This window comes from Poecilia reticulata, chromosome 6, assembly GCF_904066995.2.
Source record: "Poecilia reticulata chromosome 6, P_reticulata-male-v2, whole genome shotgun sequence".
NCBI classification, from domain to species: Eukaryota; Metazoa; Chordata; class Actinopteri; order Cyprinodontiformes; family Poeciliidae; genus Poecilia; species Poecilia reticulata.
Genome location: NC_088835.1, coordinates 20,965,567 through 20,983,134, shown reverse-complemented (window position 1 = coordinate 20,983,134; position 17,568 = coordinate 20,965,567). Strand labels below are relative to the sequence as shown.

At 40.4% G+C, this 17,568-nt stretch overlaps 1 protein-coding gene across 1 annotated transcript; it reads left to right on the top strand.

Annotated features, from left to right (window-relative positions):
* The first annotated feature begins 2,805 nt into the window (after window positions 1–2,805).
* elapor2a (endosome-lysosome associated apoptosis and autophagy regulator family member 2a) lies at window positions 2,806–15,720 on the top strand. Its single transcript, XM_008412465.3, has 22 exons — window positions 2,806–3,082; window positions 4,996–5,116; window positions 6,711–6,900; window positions 6,981–7,128; window positions 7,268–7,357; window positions 7,850–7,955; window positions 8,093–8,245; window positions 9,291–9,379; window positions 9,471–9,651; window positions 9,737–9,865; window positions 11,106–11,196; window positions 11,287–11,389; window positions 11,482–11,619; window positions 11,924–12,187; window positions 12,285–12,458; window positions 12,559–12,745; window positions 13,238–13,334; window positions 13,432–13,533; window positions 13,663–13,789; window positions 13,954–14,132; window positions 14,764–14,932; window positions 15,027–15,720. Exons 1-22 carry the CDS (start codon window positions 2,987–2,989, stop codon window positions 15,093–15,095), a joined length of 3,003 nt encoding a protein of 1,000 aa, XP_008410687.2. The 5' UTR covers window positions 2,806–2,986; the 3' UTR covers window positions 15,096–15,720.
* The last annotated feature ends 1,848 nt before the right edge of the window (window positions 15,721–17,568 follow it).

The window sequence follows — 17,568 nt, the reverse complement described above, 5'->3', positions numbered from 1 at the left end:
GTGCCGCTGAGTGTGGTTTCTGCTGGTTGAGATGTGACCGGGTTGGCAGCTGAAAGTCCATTATTGTTTCTGTTGTTCACGGAACCATTCGACTCAGCAGACGGTACTGAATCAGTGTTAACATCAGAAGAGTTACCAAAACAGTGGCCTAAAGATGAGCAGGGAAGTCCGTGCATGCTTGCAGAATGAGAAATGACCACGAGAGACAAAAAGGTAAGTCGTACTTTCACTGACATGAGGTGGATACAAGAGACATTGGATGTTGAGGCACAGTTAGTTATCCGGGAATAGTTTCTGTCAAATAAAGAAAACCTGAAACCTTCATGTGAGGATTAAAAAATACATAGTAAGTTTGTAAAGTCCATCAAATATCTATTTCAATAAAGACTCACTTGTAGCCTTAATATCCTCAGAAATACATGGTTACCCTGGTGTCCAGACACATCCATAGTCCAGTCTTATCCTTGAGTTAAGAAATCGTCTCACCTGTTGTACCCTCCTCTTTTCTGTTCTGCCTCAACTACCTGAATACATTTGAATTTCTTTAGGCTTTTATGTGTTAGCTGCTGGGTGTCTCATTACCCTGATGGGTAGTTCCTGGGCTGCTGTGAGCTTGAAAGCTGGGGTGGGTCCACATGGTTCCAGGCTTAGACTCTGGTTACCATCTGATTCAGGGTCAGTTACTAATACAGTTGCCCTACACTTCACCAGCCTTAATTAATGAGCTCATCTGATCACAGAGCTGTGGCCTGGGATATAGAGGTTATGGGAGAGTTACAGATGGTTGAATATGAGAGCTCAGGTTACAGTCAAATGCTGTAAGTGATAGCCCTGAGATGATAAAGAGAAAGGAGGAATGAGGCAGAACGACAGGGGCAGATGGGCAGACTGGCATCACTCCTCACAGAAAAGAGTGAGAGAGGGGGAACTCGTCTGCCGTTGGGTGACTGCTACTTAAATATTCATACAAATGCTCTGCATCAATTGTTTATCAAGCCTGGTTTACTGGTATATATCTATTTTTTATAAGATATGTGACTAAATATAATAATGGCTCAATACAGAGCACTTCACTTTTACTTTAGGTACAGTGACTTGCAAACCAATTTTTTCATATTTATAACATTACAATAATTTTTTTTAAAAAGTCAAAAAGTGTGGCATGCATTTTATATTATGCCCCTCTTTAGTGTAATACCCCTAAATAAAATTAAGTGTAACCTACTACCTTCTGAGGTCAATTAATTAGTAAATAGAGTTCACGGGGGCAGCTGTTGCTCAGACATTTACTAGAGAACAATGGTAAACAGTATAATAAAGAAGAAACACAACAGGCAGGTCAGCAGTAAAGATTTGGAGATGCATACAGCAGGGCTACTTTACAAACCAATATTCAAAGCTTCGAACATCACATGAAGGACTGTTAAAGCCTTCATTTGAACATGAGAAAGGTATGACTCAACAACAAAACCTACCAAAATATGGTTGTTCACATGACCTGACAGGTTGGGCAAAGAGAACACTAATCAGAGAAGCAGCCAAAAGACAGATGGAAAGACACAGCTCATGTGGCAGAGAGTGTCAACAAGGCAACATTACACGTCACTAATCTGTTCTGGCAAAAACAAAGTTAACACCAAAAAAAGACTGTTTGCCACAATTCCTCCAGGGAACACGTGGAAGAATGCGCTCTGGAATGGGCAAAACAGGCATCCATTGCAGAGTTGCAAGATTGAGAGAATTAACACCAAACAGATAGTTATACATAATGGTGGTTATGTGACGGCCTTGGATGTGCTTTAGGAATTTGTTGGCATTCTGTAATTGATAGAACTATGGATGAGCTCACTTACGTTTTGCAGCAAGACAATGATCGATCTAAAGCCCATAATCAAGTCTGCATCTGAACGGATTAAAAAAATAAAAAATAACTCAACAGATACACAATCACTTTTTCAAGAAGTTAGAATATCACTGAAAAGTTAATTCATTTCAGAAACACGTTACATAGATTAAATTCCCACAGAAAGATGTTTTAAAGAATTTATTTCTGTTATTATCATGATGGTTGCTTGCACCCGACCAATATAAAAATATATATTTTTAAAACAAAAAGGTGAGCTGCGTGGAAAGAATGTTTAGTACTTTCTGAAAAGTTGGCGTTTTCAAGAAGTATTTTAATCTCACAAACGAGCCTCATCTGAACACATTCTAATTTCTTGAGCTGTGCGGTGATCTGTGTGAGCTCTACTCCTTACTGAACGGCTGGCGTGAAGTCTGATCGCCCTCTGGTGCCCATTTTCATGAACTACACCACATCAGAATTTGATACTAGACGTCCGACGCTCCTACGAGCGTCCAAACTACAGTCCAAAATCTGTTTTTTCAGTAATATAGATGGCCGAGTTAAATGTGTAACGTTTGTGAGCGCTTATCTTTCCACTGCAGAGTCACAGACCAACTATCCAAATCAACCTAAAGCGCTCACAATGTGAAAATGCACATTCATCAAGTCAGCACAAACGCGCCTCGAGCAAGATATTACAACATCTTCCTTTCAAAATACATGATCACAATTTTGGTTCTTCAGGAAAATTGTGGAGTCAACATTAACATCAATATTTGTAAGGTCAGTGATATGTCAAATTGGCAGGTCAGTATGGTATTAGTTTGCAAAATAAGAGTAATCCTTGCGGTGCGCCACTTATCCGGTTTTTATTTTGACATACGAGCGGAAGTGGTGTTCTGCAGAGCCCTGCTCGGATCAGATGAGAGCCAGCCCCTGGAGCGCACACAATCTGAGGATAATCGCAGGTGGGGAGGCCGGGCTGACAATCTGCCATCTAGACAGGCGACAGAAGCAGGTGTCGAGGGGTGGCTGAGCAAGCGTTTATCCCTCTGCTTTCATTTATAAGCAGTCCTACTGGATCGAGATCGCTGTTTTCATTTCAAAAATTACATTTGATGCTCCTCTCCATGATCCACAATGCGGTCCTCGTCTCGGTTCGTCGCCCGATGCGCTCTCATCCTCTACACACTCTTCTTCATTGACGGATCCAAAGGACAGCGGCAGTGCACCGAGGTGAGGAAAACAGCGGTTTTCTTGTGGGCATTTATAGTGATGCCAAATCTGACATTTAAGAATGAAGACGCGCTGACTAGTGGCTAAACAAATCAAGTGATGAGCCAATACGATTAATACGATGATGACATATTTCCGGGTTGGTTTATGGTGATGTGTTTAAGGTAAGACCCTTGCTATCGATTTACACCAGATGGCCGGGGAACCGTGCCTCTTTAATTGCAGTGGTTTTGTTCAACATAGGATTCATCTACGTTGAGGTCTGGGGTGTGTTGAACTTCACCAGTAAGAGCTGTTATCAGTTTCCTGCATGGACTGGCCTTTCCTTCCCTGTGCCTCTGGTTTCCCTCAACACCTCCTCAGAGGAGGCTGGCAGCACAGACACACATAACAGCACCAGATAGGGGCAACATTCTTCTAAATTATTGGCTCAAGTGTTGCTCCTCCTATGCTAAACAGAGGAGATGAACCTTTACTCTATGGCCTTTAATTCTCTAAAGTAACCTTGATTTTTGAATGATGATGTAGATTATATCACTATACAAATGTATTTTTGAAAAGAAAACAAAACATTGAACTTCCATGAATTTTCAGTAATTTTTTTTATTTTTCATTTTATTTTTTTACAAAATACAAGGCTAAAATCAGAAGAGCAAAAACTAGCATGGAAGCTTGGTTCCAGGAGGATAGGTTTTGTCTTAATTAAACTATCATTTATAATAAAATAGAATGAAAAGAAACACTGACTATGATGTATTGTTTCATATGGGACAAACGTAATTTGAAGTAAGCTTGATTAATTTATAGAAAATTCTAGCTAGCTGTTAGGGGTGCACTGATTTATCAGCCAGCCAATTTATTTGTGCCGATTTCCTTAATTTTGGGAGATCAGCGATTGGCCAATTTTTACATGTGAAGCCGATCTTATCCACCGATCTTATCTACATTGGCAAAGGTCTAAAATAAACCACTATCCTCTGCTCTCCTGTGAGAAATGTTTGACTGATAGATCGGCCCACCAGGTCATGTCTGCACCTTTACACTTAGAAATATTTACCCCTCTGTTGCCAGTTCAGCGACTTTCTGGCTATATTGATCAACATTTCAAACAGAAAAATATTGGTATTGGCCAAAATTGGAATCGGCAGGTTAGGCTTCTTAAAAGATCGGTAATCGGCGATTGAGTAGAAAACTGCAATTGGTGCACCCCTAGTTGTTGTTGTTTTTGTTTTTTTATCTTTTTTAAAGAGAAAAATTTCTAAATCTGTGATTATTCACAACTACTGACAGTAAAAAGAGAAGATTAGGGTTCACAGTAGCACAAGTCATTAGAATGCAACTATGATCCTGATTTACTTTTTTTAAAAATCTTGTTTGGTATCTTGCCTCAGATATGTGCTGCATTTCCTTTATTGTCAATGTAATTTGACTTTAGTGCTATTCACAGCACTAAAGCTATTCCCAGCTTTATCTGCTGTGGTAAATTATAATAGTAGGCCTCCCTTCTCTGTTCTTGCAAAGACGGAACAGTTCCTGGTAAAATGCCGTTGTCCCCACTGCCATCTCCATGGAGATAGTATGTTATGTGTCCCAGCCTGAGGAGGGGTCAGAGCTGGACAGATAGCAGCAAGAGCAGGCACTCATGTCTTGTTAGGGTTCTTCTAAGCCAAGTGGACATGGAAAGTGATATCAGTGTTTGTTGCGACTGCAGCAGCACTCACTCGCTTGCCGGATATTCACAGTGAGGTGACTCAGCGCTCTCCTTTGGGTGTGAGCCCCCCCCCTCCCCCCACCTCACAGTGATGACCTGCCTTGGCCCCCGATTGGTTCTTTGTTTGATGATATGCCTGTTGTGTTGTGTGATCTCTTATGCAGATGCTTTCTGTTTTTTTGTTTTTGTTGTTTTTTTACAGACTGACTATTATTATGAGTACACAGAGTGTGACAGCACAGGTTCTCGGTGGAGAGTGGCCATCCCGCAGAATCCCGGGTCCTGCACCGGACTACCACAACCCGTGAGGGGCACAGAGTGCAGTAAGTTGGGATCACGTGGAGTGTATGCTAACACTCGTTTTTGACTATATTTTAGTATATATTTATGAGGTTGATTAGAGAATCCACAGTTTTATCAATTCATCATCCCTCGTCTTTACTGCATAAAGAGTAACACAGTAGCTCTGTTGCATTTGCAAGAAGAATAATTATATTACTTGTGCTTTGTTCGTTACTGTGTGGCCAGATCGTGTTTTTATAGAAGAACGCCTGGCCTCCAGCAAGTTAGTATTGTTACTGTTTAGTATCTATTTATGGCGCCATCTCATGCTTTGATGGTAAGCCAATCAAACTAAGATCATGTTAAAATTGCGTGAGAGTAATTATATGTAATGCAAGTTGTCAGTGCTAATGTTTTAGCAGCATTTGTTCATCCGTTCATTGTCCAACTTATTATTGTAGGTTGATGGGGAGCTGGTGCCTTTCTCCAGTGGTTATGGGCAGGTTAAGGTCAAGGTTATGTCATAATGTTGCATGTTACAATTAACCCAGGCAACTGGCTACAGTGTAGCATATTACTGTGTTTGACGCTAAAGCATGTGTTTCTGTTTGTGTAGCAGAGATAAAAGCTGGGTTGTTTCATTACAGATTACATTTTTTCAACGAAATGGGTAAAAGTAGCTCCATGTTACAGACTGAAGCGTAAGAAATGTTGCAACTTTTCTCTATCTGCCCTGACATTTAAAAAAGTATGAAATCCTTTTTGTTGGGAGGTTGCCCTCATTAAAAGCGTTTGACAGTGGAACCAGGAAGGCTGAATTTAGCTATGCAATGAATGTGGATGTTGATCAAGGTAGTAATGCAGGTGTTGTCTTAGATTCATCTACAACCTGTTTATCCTGTGTTGTTGCATAACTTAACTACTGTCTTGATAATTATCTCAAACATAATCTTTTGTAACGTTGCGTTGACAAATGCTAGACAAAGAGATGAAGCTTGCTAGTTTCCTTCCCTATACTGCACAAAATGGAAGCTAGCACATTTTCTAAGACATGCCTTTATGGAGTCAGATGTTACTGCAGTGTACGAAGGCTCTTACGTTTTGTTTTTGCTTCCTTCTTCCTTTCTAGCTTTCTATTAATTTAACTTGGAGATCAACCGTCTCTTGTGTTCACAGCAGTTCATAGGATCCACATTAGCTGGCATAATTCTCACCTGGTATGTCATCAGATTGATTAAGTGGAAACATGCCACCTATAAGCCTTTTCACTCACTCTTGCTAGGCATATCTTTCTCACACTTCCCCGAAAACGCTGTTGGCTTCCATTGTTTTGTCAGTAAGCCACATCAGGTATGAGGAAAAGCTGACGCTGTCAAACAAACCCAGGCACCACGACTTGATGGCTCTGGGGAAAATAGCGCAGAGATAGACACAGTGTGTAACAGGATGTAAGGATTAAGTTCCTCCATCGCTGCAGTGCAGCAGCGATTTGCACCGCTGTTTGTCTGTCAGCTTTAGTCTGTCACAGGGTATCTGAATGTAACATAGTTTAGGGGGAAAAGGCTGAGAAATAACTTATTTATTGAACATTTCTTCTTCTTTGTCTCATTTCGTGGCCCTTTTTGTGTTCCCTAGCCTTCTCATGCAGAGCTGGGGAGTTCCTGGAGATGTCTGCTCAGGAGTGCACCCAGTGCGCGGCAGGGAGCTACTCCCTCGGCAGCGGTATCCGCTTTGACCAGTGGGATACCATGCCTGCTGGATTCCGGAGCGTGGCAACTTCTCTGGGGAACGATCCCAAAAGAGATACCCAACCTACCTGCAACAGGTTACTAAGTAAAAACAAAACAAACAAAAAAAATCATAACCTATACCTCACTTTTACTCACATTGTTCTTTTACTTACAGTTCTTCCTGGGTGCCTCAAGGAAACTATCTTGAGTCCAACAGGGACGAGTGTACAGTTTCTCTTATTTATGCTGTTCACTTGAAAAAGCAGGGCTATGTCAGCTTTGAGTATCAGTATCCCGATAAAAGTCTGCTGTTTGAATTCTTTGTGAGTAATCCACAAGCTCTTTCTTTTAGTACAAGCGTGTCTCAGTCTTATTGGTATTAATTATGTAAGACGTTTTGCTAATAACAGAACCAGAGTATTATCTACTGATTTTTTTTTTTGTGTGTGTGTGTGTGTGCAGATTCAAAATGACCAGTGTCAGGAGATGGATCAGTCAAGTAATACAAAGTGGCTCCAGCTCACCAATCATGGAGAATGGGGAACCCACACGGTAGGTGTTTTGGCCGCTTGCCCCGCTCTTCTAAAGTGAATGCTTTGAGTAGCAAACCGTGGGTGGATACAAGCAGGAAGCCGCCTGGTACACAGGAGGATACCAAAGTTACAAAAGGCTGTTTGCAGTATTTTTCCACACAGATTATAAAACCATATAATTCCTTTGGGTTGATCATAGCGCTTAGTTCAAATTGTTGAGTGCGAGCAAAAGCATTTTAAACCTGTTTCAAACGTATCTGTTGAACTAGTGTTTTTTTAGAATATGGTGTTAGGCATTCATTAAGAGAAGATTGTGTGGCAGCATAACATGTCATTTACATCTACTAATTTGTCGACACTTTCGAACCATTTGAATTGATACCACAAGTATTGCATGAAAAAGTCAATCTATTGCCGCAATTTAACCATCCTTGTTAAGAAAATCTAAAGTGTTTGCTCTAAACACAGACTTTGTTTATGGCAAGCTGATGATGCATAACATGTATTATAGGTGAACTTGAAATCTGGCACCAACATCTTGTACTGGAGGACAGGAGGTGTTGTTATGAGGTCCAGTGTTGTGAAGCCTGTCCTGCTGAAAAACATTCAAATTGAAGGTCAGAGAAGAGTGAATTTGTCCGTGTCGGTTGCATTTTGGTTGTGTAGAAAAAGTCAATTAAATTAAATTATAGAAACATATCCAAGATTACCTTTCTCCTCCACCCCCCCCCAACCTGTCTTTTCTATCCAAAAGGTGTTGCATACACATCGGAGTGTTTTCCCTGTAAGCCAGGGAGCTTCAGTCGCATTCCGGGCTCCTCAACCTGTGAATCCTGTCCTCGGGATGCCTACTCTGGCCACGGAGCCAGTTCATGCACCCCATGCAACGCTGCCACTGAGTATGCAGGTATGGCATGCTAGGCACACGCAAATCTTTCAGTATTTGAAAATCACTGCATTGTTATGAAGCACAGAAAGCAACTGACAATACATTTTGACTATGACACATTTTTGTAGTTTAGATCACCAAATGCAGCTGTGTTGAGCTGACTGAGAGCATTTGCCAGTGCAAGTTACTGAAATCTCTAGATTGAAAGCCAGGATTTTAAACAATAAATCTATAACCATGATTCTGTCACAGCAATTACACTTTGTATCCACATTATAAGGATCCTGGAAAGCTTCAGAATGTAAAAGTGTTCAAAAACCTAATATATCATTTTGACTAAGGGATTTGCTTCACAAAACGACTCTCAACATAATTGAATTTTTGTATTGTACAGTGCATCTGAAAAGTATTCACATTGCTTCACTTTTTCCATATTATGTCATAGCCTTAATCCATAACCAAGTTTTTTTTTCTTTCTTTTTTTTTATTAAATAGAAAACTAAGAAATCACATTTATTAAGGTATTTACTGCCTTTGCCATGAAGTTCAGCATTTTTCAGCAGGACAATGAGCCAAAGTGCGTCGCCAAAATCTCAAAGGAGGGACTTGGTCCTGAACTGGCCAAGTCAGAGTTTAGCCTTGAGTCCAATTGAACATTTCTGGAGCGATCTGAAAACTGCCACACAGACGTCTCTCATCCAACCTCATGGAGCTTGAGAAGTATTGCACAGAAAAATGGGTGAAACTTCCTAAACATAGTTGTGCTGAGCTCGTGCCATCGTATGCCAAAAGTGGATCGACAGAGTATTAAGCAAAGGCAGCAAATACTTGTGTAAATGTAATATCTTGGTTTTCTATTTTTATTGTAGGATTTTGAGGATAGAGATTAATTAGTTCATTATCAATCTAATAAAAAAAATCTAATTTTATTTAGCAGGAATTTATGGCAAACTGTTCTGTACTTATAAAATATCCTTTTAGAAAAGTTTCTCTGGTTTTTCTCTCTCTCAGTTTTTCCCCATTCTAATGCTTCTGCTTTGGATAATCATATTTTACCTGACAGAGGAAGGATCGTCTGAGTGCAAGAACAGACCTCCATGTTCCAAAAAGGACTATTTCCAGATTCACACGCCATGTGACCACGAAGGCAAGGTGAGGGAGAAGATGACGCCTGTCAAAACATGCTGAGTGGGCGTGTTACGTTATCTCACTTTGAGATCTTTGTCACTTTACGTAACGTTAGACACAGGTCATATATAAGTGGATTGAGCCCAAGATCTGTCTAGAGGGCATCTCTGGAGCAGAAGCGCTGCCCGAGAGTGGCGAACAGGAGGAATGCCCCCCCTGTAACCCTGGTTTCTATAACAACGACACGGCCACCTGCTCCCCTTGTCCAGCCGGGACGTACTCTGACGGACTGAAACGTAAAAACTTGTGTATTTTTTTATTTTTCCACCGTCATCCTGTGTGTTATCTTAGCTGTACTTTTTAACGTTGTTCGTTTTCCAGCGTGCCGTCAGTGTCCAGCTGGTACTGAGCCCATCCTGGGTTATGAGTATAAATGGTGGAATGTTCTTCCGTCTAACATGAAGACCTCCTGTTTCAATGTGGGCAACACTAAATGTGACCGTATGAATGGTGGGTGGTCTTACATGGCGTCTTTAATCTAGCGTTTTGTGTTTAAAAAGACTCCGCCCCTTCTATGGTTTGAGCCTCTGAATTTATTTAGGTTAGTAGAATTTGTTAGTTTATTGTTTTGGTACAAGCTTATAAGTTTAATTGCTCTACAAATGGATACATATTCCTTTATTTCTTCATATTTGCCTTCTATTGATCCGAATTTTCCAGAATTTCTTTTAAAATAGTCCTTTTTTCATGATCTACTTGATCTTGAAATGGCAGCTTTTTGTGATTTGGCTTGTATGTTTTATTTTTTGGCACCTCAGACATTTCTGGTATGAAGCAGAGCAGAATCAGCTGATTCAGCTGCTGGACAGCGTGAAAGAAAAGCAACATTACCCATCCCCTCCCATGCTGTCCTGGTTTTGGATTTTCTTACAGACTAATTAAATCTATCATCTCTGGGTTTTTACATGGCCGAACAATGCCTGTGAATAAAACCTGTAAGTTTTAGGAATATTTAAAGAAAAAAATCATAATTATATGTCCAATAAAAATATCAAACTCGCTGTGGTCTTTTAAAGTTTCCTATTGTAGTCGACTTAGTGTTTTAAATTGATTTCATTTACCATTTTAACATTTGCGTTTTTATTGGGATGCTGGTCATTTCAACCTTTGGACATTTCATACGTTTCCAGTTTCGGTGATTTCCTGTTGTTCTTCTCAGGTTGTAGAAAAGGAGCCATCTCCCACACGCATGCTTCATAACAATTAACAATGATTCCTTACAGATCATTGTGTCCAGTTCATTTGATAGATCTTGGGTCCAGTATGTTTTATAAGAGCCAGCTGGACAAAGTAGGGGAGTCCAGCTAAAAGGAAATGCTGTACTTCTAAAAATCTTCAGAAAATGCACAATTTAACAACAGGTGAGATTTGAGCAACTTTTTGATAATTGATTTCAATAGTTAATCAACAATGCTTAACTGACAAGAGAAAAAAGCCATGTCTTTTTTTACCATTTCTTTTTTGCCCACGTTTTTATTTTTGTTTTGTCACACAAACACTCAAAAAAACAATGTCATGGTCAGCTACAGGGACAGGAACGGAACAAAGTCACAACCTTTAAAAGAATCTCAAGACGGCCAAGTGACCTGTTAAACCAAACCCTTTTGAAAAATGACAAACGTCTACATTCTTGCAGCCGTTTATTAAAACGAGATAAGATGAACTAATGTCTTGTTGATGACTATTTCAGGTTGGGAAGCAGCAAGAGATCATATTCACAGCGGAGCCGGCAGCTCTGATAATGATTATCTCATCCTTAACATCCACGTTCCCGGCTTCAAGTGAGTGCAGTCATATTGTGTTGTCCCTAAGCTCTCCGTTTCCCCCCGTTGTGACCGATTCCACCTATTTCTGTTTGCATTGACCACCAGGCTGCCTACATCAGTGTCGAGCCAGTCAGTGACAGAATTTGGTCGCATCACATTTGAATTTGAAACTTTGTGCATGGCTGACTGTGAGTTCTACTTCATGATGGTGAGAGCGCCTCCTAACACGGCTTCGCTGCTCTGTAAATGCATAAATTCATGCTGGCAGAGTAATTTTTTTTTTTTAATGTTCACTTTTAGGATATCAATAGGAAGAGTACTACGGTTGTGCAGTCATGGGAGAAAACACAAAAAAGACAAACCTACACACACACCATGTCAAAAAATGCAGCGGTTTCCTACACATGGGCCTTCCAGAGGACAAACCAACCTTCAGATGTAAGTACGAATACACAGCTTTACTCAGGATTTAGAGCATGGTCACCAATATGGATAAAATTACTGGTTTACAATTAAAATCCTCTTTTTTTCATGAAGAGGCCACATATGGAGGGAGATTAAAGAGGGAGATTGTCATCACATACTTTTATTTCTGAAGATATACCTTGGTTTTCACAAAAATTTATGAAGAAAAATATTACATTTATGGGTCTCAACAAAAATAATAATAATGATAATAATACAGGTTTGTCTCACAAGTAAAGTTCAATGGAGGACCTCTGACACCGTTTTGCTCCCTCAGGTACGTCGGTATGTCAATGATGTGGCGCGCATCTTCTCCATCACCGTGACTAACGCGGTGGATGGTGTGTCCTCCAGCTGCAGGGCTTGTGCCCTCAGCACCCAGCCCTCCAGCTCAGCATGTGTGCCCTGCCCACCTGGACATTACATAGACACACTCACCAGCAAGTGCTTAGAGTGTCCCCGCAACAGTTACCTCGAGCCGCACGCAACGCCGGGTTCTGACGCCTGCAAAGCCTGTGGGCCAGCGAGCCGGAGCGATAAGGTTTGTAAGCGGTGCAGATTTATGGATCATGCTGTTTCTCTATTTTAGGACGTCAGAGGGGAAAACTAACCGTAAAAACTGTGTCTGTGCTTTCCAGGACCACAGGCTGTGTTACAGTGACTGCCACTTTACCCACACAGAGGGCAATGTCACGCTAAGTTTTGACTTCAGTCCCCTTGGCTCAGCAGGATCACTCATGAATGGTCCAAAGTTTACCTCCAAGGGAACCAAGTATTTCCACATGTTCAACATTAGTCTGTGTGGAGGACAGGTGTGCACAGAAAAGCCCCCGCAGAGTGTAAATGAACGCAATCAGTTAAAGGTTTTTGTTCACAGATGGCTTCCTTTTGCCCTTTTCTCTTCTTTTTAAGGATCGCATGGCGGTGTGCACAGACAACACCACTGACGTGTCGGCTTCCAGCTCCCAGAGCGAGAAAGCCGAGGGATCCAGCGCTGTGAAGACCTTCATCTGTCAGTCAACAATAATCCCAGCAAGCAGACAAGGATTCCACGCGGCGCTCTCTTCGCAGTCCATTAACCTGGCTGACACCTTTCTTGGTAAGTGAACATTGGATTACTTGGTGTGAAAACCAGCGGCAGTCAGAATAAATAGAATTGCTGTTTTTTTTTTCTTCTGCCCTTTTTTTCCCCCCCTTTAAAAGCCAACAGAAATGCATTTGCATATAGGCCCCTATACAAAGGAAGGTGTAATGAAAACTCAATCTGCTCATAATGTCAATCCACCTGTTGCCTGTACTTGTTTATCCATGTCATGGAGCCACTGGTGTGTATCGACAGCAGTCATTTGGTGAGAGGCGGCGTTCTCCCTGGACAGGTCACCACTCAGTCACAGGGCAACATAGAAACGCAGGACAATCAACCATTCTCACATCCACTAATAACTAAGACAAATGTAGCGTAACTAATTAACCTGATGTACCTGGAGAGAACCCACACATTCACAGGAACAACATAGAAACTCCATGCAGAAAGACACCAGGACCTTCTGCCTGCAGGGCTCAATGTATGTTGTTGTTTTTTTTTGCTCAGGTGCAACTGTAGATGATAATCTTGAAGGAATAAAAGCAAGACCAGACTTGTTTCCTCAGAAGTCTAAGAAAGTGCCTGATATTAACTTCTTCTTCAGGTATTTTTGTCATATAAAATGTTTTTTTGTTTTCTCTAAAAACCTCAAAGTCAATATATAAAGTATACTTCTTCTGTGTTGTTTTTTTTCTCCTAAGATCTTTTGAGGGAACTTCATCTTGTGAATCAGGTCGGAGTACAGTGGTGACTCTTCGCTGTAATCCCGATATGAGCTCTAAAGGAGTGCTGTCTGTTCCGAGGTATTGCTTTTCTCTGCTGCTGCATTTTATTTCCAGCAATACCTCTGACCTCTGTCATTGCTGTTAAGGTTACAGACTGAAGAGTAATGCTGCTGGTGAAGTAACATGGTCTTCTTTTGGCCATTTCAGTCAGTGCCCTGAAGGAACATGCGATGGCTGCACCTTTCATTTCTTTTGGGAGAGTTCAGGGGCTTGTCCTACATGCACAGTGAGAGATTATCATCTGATAGAGGGAGTCTGCAAAGGAGGACAACAGGTGTGTGTGCGTGCGTGTGTGTCTTTAGTCAGACAAATTCAACTTAAGATATTAAAGAATCTACATCAGAACAATGAAACACAATAGTTTTAATCCAAGCCTGTGCCTTTTAGGGTCCTGTCCTGGCTTTATGTAATTCTGTAATTATATTTGTTCTGCCTCAGGACATGCTGTATGTGTGGACTGAGCCGAAGCTCTGTATAGGTGGCGTAACCTTGCCTGATAAGAAAACTGAGCCATGTCAGGGTATGGAGTTCTGGGTTCATCTTGGTGCGGGGACAGGGATTTTTACTGCCGTGTTGCTCGTCTGCCTCACTTGCTACTTTTGGAAGAAGAATAAACGGTACCTGTCAACGTTCCCTTGAGATTCCTTCAATCTTTATTTTCCTGTATTTTCTTCCCTTTTGTTCATTATTCATCATCCTTGTTGTTCGCTGCGATTCCCTCATGTTCTGTTTTTTTTCCTAACTTGACTTCACTCAACTGTTTTCTTTCCCTTAGATTGTCTTTCTTTCCCTTTTTATCTTTCCTTTCATCAATTTCTGTTTTTATGTTTTGTCTTTCTTATTATCTTATATTTTTTCCTTTCGTCTTGCTATTTTTCCATTTTCCTCTTTTTGTTCTTTCTGCTTACCATTCCTTCATAATCCATTTGTCCTTTGACATTTTCCCATTGTTTTTTTTTTCCATTTTCATTTCCTTTTTCTTTTAAAGATCTTCTAATTTCTTCTTACTCTTGTTTCCTGTTGTCTTTTCGTCTCTCTTCCTTCGACCCTTCTTCCTTCCCTTTGTTTCCTTTTCATTTAGTTTTTATGTTTATTTTTCACTGTGCCTTCATTAATCATTTTTGTGCTTTTTGCTCTTTCTTGTTTCTTTTTTTCCCCTTTGTTCCTCATTTCTCACTTGTCACATTAGCTGCTCATTTTGGACACACTTGCTTATCTGATATTTATTCTCTTGCTTGTCTCTGGAAGCTTGGAGTACAAGTACTCCCGGCTGGTTATGTCTGCCAACAAGGAGTGTGAAATGCCGGTCGCTGACAGCTGTGCTGTGATGGAGGGAGAGAATGAAGGAGACATGGAGGATGAAGTTGTGTATACCAAACCTTCACTGCTTGGCAAACTCAAAGCTATAGCGTCCAAGGTGAGAGTCGCAGCACCGCCACACAAAGCGTCATCTCACCGTGATAAAAGCTTTCAGACAGCTGCAGAATAAACACTTTTGCTTCTGCTTTCAGGGAAACGGAGAGCGTTATGAAAATGTGCAGCTGAACTCATCCCACTCAAAGGCATTGGTCTGGAGTTAGAGCTGTGTGAGCGGAAGCTGTAATGAGGGAAAACACTTTTCACTGGGTGGTCCGCTTTAAAACTGTCCCCGTTATAAGCTTTGGTACCTGGAACACAACCTGTGTGTACAAATGCACAGATGACAAAAAAAATTACACTTTTCATGTAAAGCCAGGTTCTAAAAAAGTCACACCATCATGGCGGCCTTATTGCTTGGTACAACAGAGCCATAGTACTGTGACACAGGTGTGTAAAGACACTTATGGCATTTTCTGGCACAAACTTTAGTTGGAAAATGTGTTTTGGAGAACTCAGGGTAATACGAGGACCTATGAGAGTTCTTGTTCAGTTTTGTGTATATTTATTTAATTATTTGTAATGTTTTTTTGTTTTTTTTATTGGGGAGATCCTGATGTCAAAACACACAATGACTGTTGGTGTGTTTCCATATCCCATAGATGGACTCTCACATCAGTTTGCTTTGGTCTAGAATTATGACTTTCTCCCTTTGTTTGTTTGGTTTATTGATTATTTTGCTTTGTTGAAGACATTGTAGTGGAGAGATAAGATAAATTACTGAAAATGAACATGCTATATAAAGCTGTTGAGATTGTGCGTCAAATAAAAGACATATTTATGTAGAAATTGACTCCATGTTATTTAATTACCAAGTTTCAAAGTCGTTCTATGACCTCACCTACGGAGAAGTCTGTCAGACAACGGTGTGTTTTAACCGAGTAGCGAATCAGCTGTGAAGTTACATTGGTAAACAATTTGTTCCAAATGAGGTGATCAATATCCCATTGATTTAAAATGTGGTAGGCCTTCTCTTTGAGTGGAAGGAACTGTGACAATGTAATCCACAGTGGGACTGCGGATTACATTGTCCGCAGAATGAAAAATGTAAATAAATGTTTTTTTTTTTGTTTGTTTGGGTTTTTTCTTTGGTGGAGGGGGTTAAGAAGATTTTAATCTGGTGGATTAGGAAAAGTACAGGGCATTCAAAATCTAAAAATCAGTTATACAGAACTGACTGCAGGACTAATATTAGCTAAAATTGCCCAGAAGAACTAAGTGGCAAAATAATGAGAGAACAAAGCCTTCAGCACTTTCTTTAAATTCAAAACCTTACATTTCCTTTATATTTGGTAGAGCTGCCTTTAACACTTTATGAATTGTCTTTGGGTGCTGTGGTGGTGCAGGGATAAAGCATGACCCGTACATTGAGGCCTTAGTCCTTGATGCAACTACCACAAGTTCAAGTCCTGGCCTGATGACCGTTGTTGTCTTCCCCGTCTCTCATTACCCACTTCCCTCTCTGAGGAATGAAGGAATGGAGTTTTGCCCATTGCTTCTGATAAATTTGGTGTATCCGAGTCAGATTGCTTTAATCATCTCGCTTAACAAACCATTTCAGCTCTAGAACATTGATTCTTAATCCACTTTATCACAAATTTGTCTGTATGAATAAAGTCTTTGTCCATTTGCTAGGCTCTTCTGTGCCCAACTTTGACTTATTGATGGCATGATAAACTTATATTTCCACATAATATCATTTCCTAATGATACAATTTATTTTATGAAATTCACTTTTCTCCGCAATATGACTGTCGTCCTTGTACTTCATATTTGGGATTTTGTTGCAGTCTGGAAATCTTTTTATTTAAGAAGTAACAAAGATCAGTATGGCCAAGCACCTATATTTTTGCTTCATAAAAGACACAGATTTCCCAAAAATTCATGTTTTGTGTCATTGTGCTCACTAATCTGAATTATTTTTTTTTATTTCTTTTTTATTGTGCAACACTTTTTGTTGTTCTATCACATAAGATCCCAGTAAAAATACATAAAATGCAGAAAGGTTCCAGAGATGTTTTCCAGTGCCTTGAGAAACATCTTTGTTTTGCACTGCCTCCCTTTTTTTAAAAATGATGCAGCCGGGACCAGTGAAGGCACAAGAATGGTGCAGTGATCCAAGCCAACCAGCAGAGGGAGCTCACTACAAAGCTAAATGGACAGACTTCTCCCTCGTCTGTTTATGTGAACTTTAAAAATTATGATGCAACCCTAAAGGATTATTGAGAAAAGGACTACAATTAAACCAATATAAAATAACACAAATAAAATCAACACTGCACTGACAGAAAAAAAAATCTTCAGCTTTATCTTGTATTCCACTTCTTTTTTTTTTAAACTACTATCACCCTTTCTAATAAACTGGTATTCAATACTGGCATGCATTTTCCAAAACTGGGGAGCTCTCCAGTAGATGGTTTAATTGGAGTGCCATTACTTGTGGGAACAGATGAAGCGGAGTGTTAGAGACATCTTTAAACATTTGCCAGTAAACTCTGTGAATAGAGCCTATGTGTGTTTGTGTGTGTAGGTGATGGTGTTGCTGATGAGACAAATCTACCTACACATTTCTCAGCATTCAGAAAGGTGGCTGACCACAACACTGCAGAGAGAAGGATGAAGAGACAACAGCAGATG

What these genes read in the sequence shown, in the direction of transcription:
- elapor2a (XM_008412465.3), top strand. Translation starts at nt 2,987, where the DNA reads ATGCGGTCCTCGTCTCGGTTCGTCGCCCGATGCGCTCTCATCCTCTAC. An exon ending in GATATTAACTTCTTCTTCAG is followed by an intron (nt 13,335 to 13,431) that starts GTATTTTTGTCA and finishes TTTTCTCCTAAG; the next exon opens with ATCTTTTGAGGGAACTTCAT. An exon ending in TCTGCAAAGGAGGACAACAG is followed by an intron (nt 13,790 to 13,953) that starts GTGTGTGTGCGT and finishes GTTCTGCCTCAG; the next exon opens with GACATGCTGTATGTGTGGAC.